This window comes from Epinephelus moara, chromosome 7, assembly GCF_006386435.1.
Source record: "Epinephelus moara isolate mb chromosome 7, YSFRI_EMoa_1.0, whole genome shotgun sequence".
Lineage (NCBI taxonomy): Eukaryota > Metazoa > Chordata > Actinopteri > Perciformes > Serranidae > Epinephelus > Epinephelus moara.
Window position 1 is genome coordinate 42151679 of NC_065512.1, and position 13062 is coordinate 42164740.

Sequence of the window (13062 nt, forward strand, 5' to 3'; positions counted from 1 at the left end):
TATTCCAGTCTTTTTTATTTTTCACCACAATTCACCACAAGGTTGTTGAGTATCGTGTGCCACACCCCTGGAAGTGATGTCATAGTCACAGAGCCTATATTTTTTTAATCACATGCTTGCTAACAATGAGTTCGGTGTTGATTTTACACACTGTACCAGTATTCACCCTAAATGTCTTTGCTTACAAATCCCAGGTCAAGTCTTTAAAACTTAAGTTGTAAGAAAGTCAAACCTCCAAGCAGTCAGGCACAGGTATTTTTTTATACATTGTGATGTGTGGCCTACTCTGTGACACAACCCTCCCCACTCTCTTAGACACACTCTATCTTTGCTTCACACTTCCTGTCCTGTGGGTGGAGTCTCTCCTTCCAGATGGTGCTCAACACAACTGCCAACCACGCACATCTTCCGGTTACTGGTAAGTTTGCTTTTATAGTTTGTTTTAGTTAAAAATATATATATATTTTTTGACTATTATATCCCTCTTAACGCTGTCTTTTTGATATCCTTATAGAAAGTTGGGAATGCTGTGTGTTCAAACAAAGTCTGATGTAGGACAAAGTAAACTGTATTTTACATCATTAAACACTGTAGTGAGGAAGTCAAGCTTCTTGTTTTCTGAGAGGAAGTTGCCTTAAGTAACTACTGACGGACACATTTGACAAATATCAGCAACTGTATTTTCATTTTGATTTCTGAAGCCAGAACAGTTTAATTACATTATATGAATTTAATTTTAATTCATTAATTTATTAATTTAGTGGTGTTCTATGTGTAGGCTCTCCAATCTATTGGCACAGTCAAAAAATTAAAAAGTCAATTGTCTGATATGTGTACATTCATAGAGTCACCTGTTTTTATGGAGTGAGCAAACAATGATGCAGTTTATTATTGCTGTGAATTTAAGCTGACTGTGGGTGTTCCACGTTCTACATGAACACCAGACCTAACACATCACTGCTTTCGAATTCAAAAAGAGAACTGGCACCATTTTAATCTACACTCTTCTGCAGTTAACTCCAACAAAGAATCACTTTTCACTTTCATGATAAAACAGTAAAGTATTTAAATATATTTGTTTATTTGCCATCCCTGCTGCTGCTTCTTCATCTAGTAAAATTAGATGTGTCTTCACTGAGTAGAGTAAACAGCCAGTGGTGGAAGTGTGAAGATATTTTATTTACATAAAACCAGCAACACCTCATTGTAAACTAATATCCATTATTCTAGTATTCAGTAAAATGTAATTTCTAGACACAGGGCTGTATGAAAATAAATGATTTAAACCCTCATCCACCCATGACACAACATTTTAATGTTAAGTCTACACAAATGCCCCAGATTGTCAACATGACATAAAAATGTTTTTTTCACTTTACACACAAACTCATCCCTTATGAGCTTGACATAATTTTTTTATTTAGTCAACAATTTTTTGAGTTTTGAGTGAATTTGGCTAAAATGTATGAAGCTGACTTAACCTAATTAGTTTAAGGCCCATGAACAACACTATCATTGTGCATTTAATATACTGTGGTGTGTTGGGGCTAAATGGGTGAATTTTCCTTGCATGCAGTGAGACTGTGTTTAAGGCCATAAGCCGAAGAAAACTGTATTTAAATGTGTTCTAAATTACTCATGTTACCCATTACACAGGGATTAATGTTTCTGTGCTCCACACTGGTTCTGATGGGTTACAGTTAATGTTGTAGTGAAAGATATTTTGCACATTTTGAGTGAAGTCATATACACAGTTAGTGACCTCCCACCTGTGTAGATATAAGAATGTCTAAACTTGTGCTGAGGTGAAAAAAAGAGAGCACTTATTGGTTCAGAGTTAATCTCTTTGCCTTATTCTTGGATTTGAGACACCTTAGCTTGCCACAATGTATTTGTAGAGTTCTATGAAATTAAATAATTGTTCAAACAATAACAAAAAAGAGTTATGTTAAACTGACATAAAATTCCTGTCAAACAAGGGTCATGTGACACATTTATTTTGTGTCTTGTGTACTCAAAACTTTTGTTACTGTATTTTACTAAACTAAAATTTTTGAGTATGAGCTGTTTCCAAAAATAAATACAGAAATAAATAAAAAGAAGTTGAGTGAGGAAAAGTAGTTTGCTGTGTCTCAACTGGTTTGTGATAAATTTATTTGCATTGATTTATTGATTGATTGATTTTATTTGAATTTGGAAAATGCACCACTGAAGCACAGAATCGACTGACATGATAAGGTCCTTCAGGTGTCATGTTTCACAACCTAATCTTGAGGTCTTGCACAGGCAACAACTCTATTTTCAAAACCTTTATTAAAGTAATGTGTTTAATCAAATTGCTGCACAATAAATGTGTGACACTATTGTTAGCAGATTATCTGTTGCAACACAGCTAGTCTCTAGCCTTTAGTTCAGCTGCTGCCTTTGGTTCTCTCAGAACCACACCTAGAAAAACGGAAACAAAACTGATGATGTCACTTTCGACTCTTGCCATGTAAGCTCACTGAATGGTTTCAGTGTCGAATGAAAACCTACTTTTAACTGATACTATCTTCTCCTCTAACTTATAGAATACTAAATGTCTTAATTTTACATTTTCAAGGCTGTATATTTTAATCGTTTCTGCTGCATAAAAATAGCACCGTCTTGACATGGCAACAGCATTGAGTAGCAATTACACAATGCTGGTGAATGTATGCATTTGACTGATTTAATTTATGTGATCATTAAAAACAATTGATCCCACAGCTGCCATGCGCTAAAATGTAGTTTCTAATAGCTGCCACATCTCATCAAAAGCCCACTGACTAATTAGCAACAGGTAAAGGTCTTGCCTCAGTAGGGGTAACAACTTAAATCTTGGCAACAGTCAGTGAGGTGGCATGATATGATGATGCCATGATGTGAATATATCCCACTTACATTATGATTCATATCATCTTCACTGCGTTAATGAATAATACATGAATTATAACAAAAAGTAATGTATTTGGCAGTAAGTGCAGCTAATATTAGTGCAAACATTATGACAAGCATAAGATGTTATGGTACACTGTAAAATATTTGACTGTACATTTACAGTAAATTACTGGCTACTAGTGGCATTACTTTCACAGTAAATTACTGTGTAATTTTTACTGTGACATTTGTTGTGAAATGACAACTATAGACTGTGATCCCACAGTACTTCTGCCTGCAATTTACTGTGATGAAACAGAATGTTCCTGTAATTTATTGAATGTAACTGTAACTTCACAGTTTATGTACAACTAATTACTGTAATTTAGCAATATGCTTCTGTAGAATAACTGTATTTCACTGTAATGTCACAGTTAAACTCCATATTACTGTAATTTAGCAGTATGCTTCTGTAAAATAACTATTTACCTGCATTAATTTCACAATAGAATTCTGAATGTGAGATGATATTACAGTTACATATTGTAACTACCTGGAAATAATTTGCAGTGTAAACTATGGGGTACTTTCTATTACTTGTGTGTTAGGTAGCTTCCTTTTTGATCTGTATAAAATGTGTGAGATGGAAGATACTGATCCATATTTATGTGCGTACATTCAGCAAAAAATTGAAAATGGCTATGCTCTCCGTTCACAGAACATGTTTTGATTGTCTATAACATGGGCCTAAATATAGACAGTTCAGGCAGTGCAGTTGCACTGGGGCCTGAGCGGTAGTAATACGCCCGTGGTCAAAGAAGAACTCCTGTTAAAAAAAATGTTAAAAATGGTGTGACTTTTTTTTTTTTTTTTTGCTGGCTAAAATGTTTGTTGATGTTGTCCAGTGTCAGGTCTCTGATTAATCATGTAATGAGACGATATGATTTACAGCAGCTAGTTTAGGTGCAAAATCTCTGATGACTAACAAGCTGGGCACATCTGCAAGCAGATATAACATAAAAGTGACACACTGTTGGTAAAATATATACAAGTAAAACTCTGTGTTTGTGTGTGTGTGTGTGTGTGTGTGTGTGTGTGTGTGTGTGTGTGTGTGTCTGAGCGCTTCAAAACTAGTAGCTAGGGTGTACTGGCCCGTCATAATAGTGTGCACTGGTGCCCATCATAACTACACCACTTATCTATACCTATGGGTATGTACAGATTTTGGCAAGCAAGCCTTTATGTCTGCAGGTCCTTATATTTGGAATCCTCTACAGAAGGACTTACAGTAGTAGTCATTGATTCCTATCTGCCATTTCAAAGCACTGTTGCAGGACTTTTGTAAGCAATCATCTATATGCCAATGTCAGGGTGTATTTTAGCTGGTCTTTGTAATCATGTGTATTTGGCCCTCTTTTGTTTGTGTGTGTGTTTTTATGATTCACTTATAGCATGCATTAGCATACTTTTTGGCTTTTTTGTAGTAATCTCATTTGGTGTTTTATATTGCTTGTTTCAGAGCTGTGTGTTTTTTATCTTGTAATGTTGTTCTATGTTGTCTGTCTGTACTTATGTTACTGTCTGTCTTGACCAGGACACTCTTGAAAAATAGATTTTTAAGAAGTTTTTCTGGTAAATAAAGGTTGAGTAAAAAAATAAATAAAATAAAAATTGTAACTCCAAAGAAAAAAACTACAACACTTCAAGCCCTCCGTTCCCTCCCACTATTTGTGTAACAGTGTCTCAGGGCAGACTGCGCAGACTCACTGTTCTATCCATTGATATGGACATTCCATCCTTTACTTTCATGTTATTTATTCAATTTAGCCTGTGGTGAGTCCATCTCATTTAATTACACAGTGTAACAGGCTTTCTCACAGTGCTGCCATACAGTGTCAGCATTTTCTTGTAGTTACACTCTACCCCCATCCACTGCTACAGACTGTGTCTTTGGTTCCTTTGCTTTTCCTTTTGAAATATCATTTACACCTTTTGAAGAGAGAGTTACACAGTATGTTCAGCTGGCACATCTGGAGAGTGGCTGTACTCAAATACATGAGGAAAAATAGGCTGTGGGGACCAAAACTGAAGTTAAACTGTGCAGAATTGAATTAATTACCACTGCATTTTATGGACAAATTATGTCTTGTTTTACATGCTTTATTACAGGTGTTATCAGTCTCCAGAGTGATTCTTGTGAGTTGTAAGAACAGTGTACATTGTATTTAAGGCTGAACACTGTAACTGAGCTAAATCTGAACTATAGACCGACTGTCACAGATGTGTTGAGTCAATCTTTGGTAATTTCTGAGGCCTTGGTTTTCGTGTTGTATTTGATGGTATCTATTTTTAAAATGTGTAATTTTGGCCAGTGTTATGAGTACTTGGTAAAGTGTCAATTTGTCATTTTAACCAAAAGGAGCAGCAGCAGTAGAGTTAACAAAGAAACAAATATCCATACATACAAGTTAGCTATGTTCTGCTTTCTCATGAGTATTTTTTTCAGCCTGAATCACAAAGCGGAAATGTACTGATGACACAAAACCTCATTTTCCCCTTTACCTTGTATGGTGTTGACAGGGTTGACACAGAGAGTAACACTGGCCATTGTGTGCAGGAAACCATGTCAGTATTACACTTGTAAGCCTGAGCTATGTGTGAAGCCTCCAACTGGGTGGATCATTTTTCATATGATTGCATACTACTTCAATATCAAATTTGAATACCATGTAAAAACAATATCAAGTTTGATATCTTCATGTTAAATGTGTTTTCATTGCAGAGTCACCCATCATTAGTTAACTAACTTGTCAAGGGTAAGGTTTAGTTCTTTTTTTTCAGTAAGCCTATTTAAATGAGTCGTGTCAAGTTTTCAGTTAGTAACCATTTTGTCAGGAAATCCTACATTCTATTTCTGCAGGTAAGAGTTTTGGTATATCTGAGTATAAGGAGACCTACATGTGGCCACAGTTCATGACCTTTTTACACCTATCGGTATGTGCAAGATCAGTTCAGATGGAAGTAAAGATCAGTTGCTTGAACTTAAGATTGGTTAAGCCTTTCATTTGGTGTTATTGACATAACATTATAAGAAAAGAATTCTCTTTGATTGACATTACTGTTGCTGTAAAGTCGATCAAAGACAAGTGAGACGTTCAAACACACGTGTGCCTAAAACTGCAGTAGTGTCCATGTGGCCCACCAGAGAGCTGGGTTCAGATTCAGGCACTGTTGACAAGAAGAAGCTAGTGTCACATCAAGCCAGGTCAGACTTATTTATAGAGCACATTTAAAGACAACAACTGAAAGAAATAAAAACACAGGAATGATTAAAAAAAAATAAAAATCATTCATAAATAGGACAATGTAAGTAAAATGAATAGGGGCATACAATATTTTGGTAAAATCATAACACTAGAATAGCATTGCACAATCAACAAAATAAAACACAGAAAATACATATGTTAAGCAGTGTGGTCAGGTATGTCATCATAATGATAATAAAAAGGCAAAAGAAAAGATGGGTCTTAAGACGGGTTCTAAATGTATCAACAGAAGGGGAAGATGGAACTGGAACTGGAACTGGAAGACTATTCCACATTTTACCACCAACAACTGAAAATACTTTTATCACCTTTAGTTTTTAACTGGGTACATGGAATGGAGAGCAGTGATTGGTCACCAGATCCGAAGGGTCAGGAGGAGGAGGAATGAGAGATGAGCAGTTCAGAGGTGTAAGCAGGTGTGTGTCAATGCAGTACTATAAAACATAATAAAATAATTTTAAAATCAATTCTGTACCAGTACCAGGCTGGCCTCTCTTCCTGATACCAGTGAGGACTATTGCTGCTGCATTTTGAACAAGCTGCAGGCAGGATAGGGCTGATGGACTGATTCCTACATAGAGGGAATTGTAATAGTCTAAGCAAGAGGAAATAAAAGCATGGGCCAAAATCTCTAAATCTTTGACGGGCAGGAAAGGTTTTGAATGAATGAATGAATAAACTTTATTTATATTGCACCTTTCATGCACAGATTGCAGCACAAAGTGCTTTATAATTCAGTGATACAAACAGCAAAGAGATGAAACCATGAAATGAGACAACAATTATTCAATCATCAATTAATCAATCAATCAATAAATTCACTCACCTTGACCAGCTCCACTAACCAGTATGAGTTTCTAGTGCAAAAACTAGTACACCATCAATTTTCTTCACTAGAAAAAAAAACAGAATCTCTCATTTTGTCAAATGCTTGTAATTATCTATGTTTATATTTTCCTGACAAGCCTCTTCTGTTGTGATCACACAAGAAATGACTGTCCTTTCAGATGCAAAGGTACAAGAAACGTGATGTTGTTATAGCACTGAAAAAACTCAAGGAGATGGTCGAGGTGGATAGTTTGACAGGCAAGACCCAGCTCACATCACGTCTCCTACCAGCAGTTGATGTTGATTTGTTTTAACCATGACCACCATCTGTCCCTACCTCAGGAGATAAAACATGTCTAAATACTGGCCACTAGATGGAGCCACATGAATGGCTTATGTTATTATGACTGACATTCTCTTCTTTTTTTGTCACTCTATTAATCTTTTTGGCAATTAGTTGCTTGTTTTACTTACAATTTTGTTCATTATATCATTTGTTTAATGATTTGTTTTAAAATTTGTATATTTTCCCCTGTATCTTCTCTATATGGTCGTCATTGAGAAGAAAACTTGAGCAGAGCCTTCCAGATGCCTTTTGGTATCAAGCGATGAACACATTAATGCATCAATAATATTATCCAATACTATAATTTCTATTTCTTTTACATTACTTTTGGTAAGATGCCTTATGTATCATTTGATGTCGATATGTTTGTACTTAAGTAACAATTCAAGACTTACTTGACTTACCTCTACAGTGTCATATTAGTACTTTGAATTAAGTAAAAGATCTGAGAAGTTCTTCCCCCACTGGCTATACTGTTCATATGGACTACCAACCTATAAGGCCAACCAAAGCAATAATATACGTATAGTATTTGTCACAACCAGGGTCATGAGCCAATTAAACACATAACTGAGCATAAACAAGGCATGGATTGTGAGTATCAGTGCAATCAGTGTGCATGTGTGTGAGTGTTGTAAGATGCACAAAAAGAACAGTTGAGAAAGCACAACTGTCCTCCCACCTGTAGGCCTACTGAACTGCAGTTGCCTCAGCCATGGCTGGTGTAGAAGCACAGATGCTCCTTTTCTATCTCTATATCTTTTTTTCCCTTTCAGTTACTCTCTATATCTTTCAAGTGTTGATGTCTGCACGGTATGCCCATGCGGGGTCTAGCATCTACCAAAGGGAAAAAGAATTAGCCTATTTCGATGATCTACAGTTACCTGGCCATCAAGTGGACATCCTTCCTGAGCATCCTGGCAACAGCAAATAATGAAGTAAACACAAACGGGCCTATTTAACTATTCTGCAAAAGTTTTTAAAACTTATGGTCTAAAGGACAGCCTCCAGTGTGAGTGTCCTGTGCATTAACCATTCATCCACCAAATCTGTAGGTTGTCAAGGGCTTTGTCACTATACCAACCTTCCAGCTTTTTCCCCAAAATTTTACAAGTTTATTCATGTAATATTATGACTTTTCCCCATGAAATTGTAACCCTATTCTTGTAATATTATGATTTTTTTTCTTGAAATTACAACTTTATCTCAGCCATATTGTGACTTTGTTCTCAAAATGTAGGATTTTGCTTTTTTCTTCAATATAGCACAACGACTCTGTTGTAATAATCTGAATCTCTAAAGTAACTAAAATTATCAAATAAATGTACTGGAGTGAATAGTACAACATTTGCCTCAGATGTACAGGAGTGGCAGTATTAAGTAACATAAAACAGAAATCCTCAAGTAAAGTGTAAACTGACCATTTTGGAGTATTTTGAAACAAAAATCTTAGACTGGGATTACCCAAATTTTAAATGACTGAGTTCCATTTAAGGGAGCCAGCATATGATTGAGGACCGAAGAGCAAAAGTGCACACACTAAGACTTTTTATGCCTCTGTGCCGGCGAAAGCTGTGGCCAGAAGCATTATGTTTTTGGGTTCATACCGTCCGTACGTCTGTACTTCCATAAATCCCATTCTCATGAACACGGTATCTCAAGGCCTTGAGGGGATTTCTTCAAATTTGAGACAAACTCCACTTGGACTCAAAAATAAACTGATTTTGGTGGTCAAAGGTCAAGGTCAGTGTGACCTCGTCTGTCTAATTCTCATGACAAGAGAACACCGTCAAAGAATTTCTTCAAACTTGCCACAAACGTTCACTTGGGCTCAACAATAAATTGATGAATTGGTGGTCAAAGGTCAAGGTCAATGTGACCTTGCATCCATCTCTTTCTTGTGAACGTGATATCGTAACGACACCTTGAGGAAATATTTCAAATTTGACACAAACATCCACTTGGACTCAAGAATGAGCTGATTAGAATTTGGTGGGCGAAGGTCAAAGGTCACTGTGACCTAACAAAACATGTTTTTGGCCATTATTCAAAAATTCATAGGTAATTATGACAAAATTACACAAAAATGTCCAATAGTTATGTAAGTGATGAAGTGATGATATTTTATATCCAAAAGGTCAAAGGTCAACTTCAATGTAACATCATAAGAACAAAGGTTCTTTCTGGCCATTACTCAACATCATATCTCGGAAACAGAAGGGGAGTAATTTGGCCAGATACTGAATTGGTGACACTAATCTTGGATGTCCACCTTGAAACTGTGTATAGATCTCCTGTGCTGTCGGGGGGAAGATGTGTGTGAAGCATCATTGTTTTTACAGACATAGGTGTAAACTTGACTGGTTCATGGAGGCATACAGCCGTGGGGCAGTCATTCTAGCTTATTACATAATATACAATGACTTTTTTGACAGTTTTATGACATACAATGACATTTTTAAGATACTTTACTATGACTTTAGAGTTACTTTTTTTATGACCTACTGTACTATCACTGACAGTGATATAGCCAATGTAACACTCATATTACTTTCTAGTTTTCCACTTTTTAGTCTATTACATTTGAAAGTAATGAAATAGAGACAGTACTGTGTTGACAATGATTGTATTCTCAGCAGTCGAGCAACAGCTTCTACTGAAGAACTGCAATACCATTTGCATAAGCCACATGCAGAACTGCAGTATACCATAATAGAACCAGCAGTAATAATAATAATAATAATAATAATAATACAAATACTACTACTACTACTAATAATAATAATAGCATTTTACAAAGTTTATTTATGATAACATCTCCACTTTTGGCCATTTTGGGCTTTTGTTTGATTTTAGATAAACAACACCTTGGCTTTCAGAGTGTGAAACTTTTATCACCAAATTCGGATTCTGAAGTTTGTAAAGACATGATGACAAGCTGCAAACACTTATCAGCCAAAGTCTGGTCCTGCCCAGCTCCAATCCCCTCCCTCTATGTCTCCCTGAAATTATGAATTTAAACATTACAGTAACAATGCAGCGTCCAGAACAGTGGCAAATATACACAGTCTTAGCTTTCAGAATGAAACATCTGCTAGCGTCTTGCTTGAGCTAGTTTCAAGAGGCTTGGCATTGCACATCACATCACATAACATTATGGTCTTTCCACCTATATCACTAGAAATGTCACAACTTATAATTTGCTGTGATGACTAGTTTAATTGACTTTATTTAATTATTTATGGTAGATTAGTGTTTTTATCAGTGCTCCTTAAAAATGCCCTAAACCATGCAGAACATCACTTAAAAATATTATCATATTAGAACTCAGTAATTAGTCATTAATTATCCCCAAATCTGGGGTTGATATTAAATATGTATCAAGGTCAAGGCAATTTGCATCTTAATTGAAAAATTAAAGTCATATTAGGGTACAAATTTTAAATGGTTTCTCATTCTGATCTGCTAAATTTTGGTCTAAAAGGAAAAATGTCTGTGTTTTGTGATTTTTCAGGAATTATTAGGAGATGGATCAGTGTTTGCTGTTTCTTCTGCTCCTGCTGATGGGTAAAAATGGTAAGTGTTAAAAAGTTAATGTTACAGGGGGGGTCACATGATGGTGGCAAGTTGAACAAAATGTTTTGGATATAGCTCGGTGTCCAACGGTTCTGTTTATTCTGACAACAGTCATATTTTGGTAGCCACTTTTGTTATTTCATGTTATGTCCTCAGAAAACTTTTGACCACAGTCTTTTGATAAAATCAGAAGAAACCAAAGAAAGCCAGACAAAAAAAAAACAAACACCTCGTCTGGGCCCAGATGGCGACCAGACTGGATCTGATATTTCTGATGATGTGATAACTTAATATTATAGAAGTAATCTGACAAACAACTCAGTCCCCTGGCCAAGATTGTTCAGAAGCATTCTATGGAGCTCCAGACGGCTAGCAAGCAGCTACATGAAGCAGAAGCTAGAACCTTAGCTGTTAAAAAAACGCCATCACAGCACAAAAGCCAAGAATTATTAACTGGAAAAGCAGGTCAGTGCTCTATCAGAGAGTTTGGAAGTGGCAGAGAAGTATAGCAGGTGCTTGAGTCTTTGGCTTGGCAGTAGGCAATAAAACAAGGCAGCTGGTAGATTTCAGCCAGCTGACACTGGTCAAGAGGTGGGGTACACTCTGGCCATTCACACTCACATTCACACCTACGGCCAATTTAGAGTCACCAGTTTACCCAACCTGCAAGACTTTGGACTGTGAGAGGAAGCCAGAATACCCAGAGTAATCCACACTCACATGGGGAGAACATGAATACTCAACATAGAAAAAATGGCTAAGTGCTTCAGGATCATGGGACAATGTTTTATCCTTGCAATGGCCTTCAGATCTGTCTGGTCTCTAACCTATGACCAAGCCAACCTGGTTGAATCTATGAGGAAACTAAGCTCAGTCTCATGTCAGAATTGCTCACAGGGTCACGGAGAAACACAAGCTAATCCATCACAGCAAGGTGCCAGCTCTAATAGGATTAGATGTTTTGTTATAGTTTTCTTTGGAATATTCTTCACAATATTTTTTTGGACACAGGGGGCTAAAAACATGCATAATAGTAAAATACAGAAAGTGGTGGCCTGATAATGGCATGATACAGAAACTGATGAGGTGAGTTGCTGGGGCAAAGTTTGGGTGAAAGTAATCCAATTAGTAACAAAACTAGTAACAAAAAATGCCATGCCATACTCTTGTATGTAAATGAATATTCAATGATTCCTTTTGTTTTTCTACATAAAGTTTTAAAGTTTGAACAGGGCTCAGTGGGACGTACAGTGTGACGGTGGCATTCATGTATTATAGTAAACAAGCTAACAGTGCTAATAGTTAATCGGAAATGTGCAACATTTTTTGCCAACACTACATATCAAGCAGAATCCAGAGAGAGATAGAGAGATAGAGAGATCTATCTATCTATCTATCTATCTATCTATCTATCTATCTATCTATCTATCTATCTATATCTATATCTATCTATATATATATATATATATATATATATATATATAGATATATAGATATATATATAGATATAGATGTAGATATATATATATATATCTATAGATATATATGTGTGTGTATGAAGAAGAAGAATCATTGAATATTCATATAGAACAGCCAAATCTGATTGAACAAACATATTCTGATTTGGGTTCAACTCTTGAAACTGTGTTGCATAGAGTTTGTGTTTTATTTCACAGGATTATGTCAACAAGAGGAAGTCTGCACAAAGTCAGCAATCAACTCCTGCAGTGACTGTATCAAGTCTGGGCCATACTGTGTGTGGTGCCAACAACTGGTGAGAAACAATGTTTATGTAATCTTCATACTGTCTCAACTCAACTCAACTCAACTTTATTTATATAGCCCTTTAAAACAGCCACGGCTGAAACAAAGTGCTGTACATGAATAGACAAAGGAACACAGGGACATAAAACAATTAACAGGAAATAAATACTAAAATAATTGTTTATTGTTTTTAAAACAATTTAAAAACAATAAAACAATAAATAAAACAAACCATAAAACACTAAAACAGAAGCAGAGTCTCATGCAGAGTTGAAAGCCAAGGAATAAAAATGGGTTTTTAGACGAGTTTTAAAAATGGACAGT

General features: G+C 36.0%; 1 protein-coding gene across 1 annotated transcript in view; it reads left to right on the forward strand.

Moving 5' to 3' along the window:
- Positions 1-337: 337 nt before the first annotated feature.
- The window catches only part of itgb2 (integrin, beta 2), a 69277-nt gene continuing 56552 nt past the window's right edge, over positions 338-13062 (forward strand). Inside the window, exons 1-3 of the mRNA XM_050048321.1 lie at positions 338-418; positions 10913-10974; positions 12651-12748. Of these exons, the coding sequence (XP_049904278.1) occupies positions 10926-10974; positions 12651-12748 (147 nt within the window). The 5' untranslated portion in view covers positions 338-418; positions 10913-10925. The remainder of the gene's footprint in view (positions 419-10912; positions 10975-12650; positions 12749-13062) is intronic.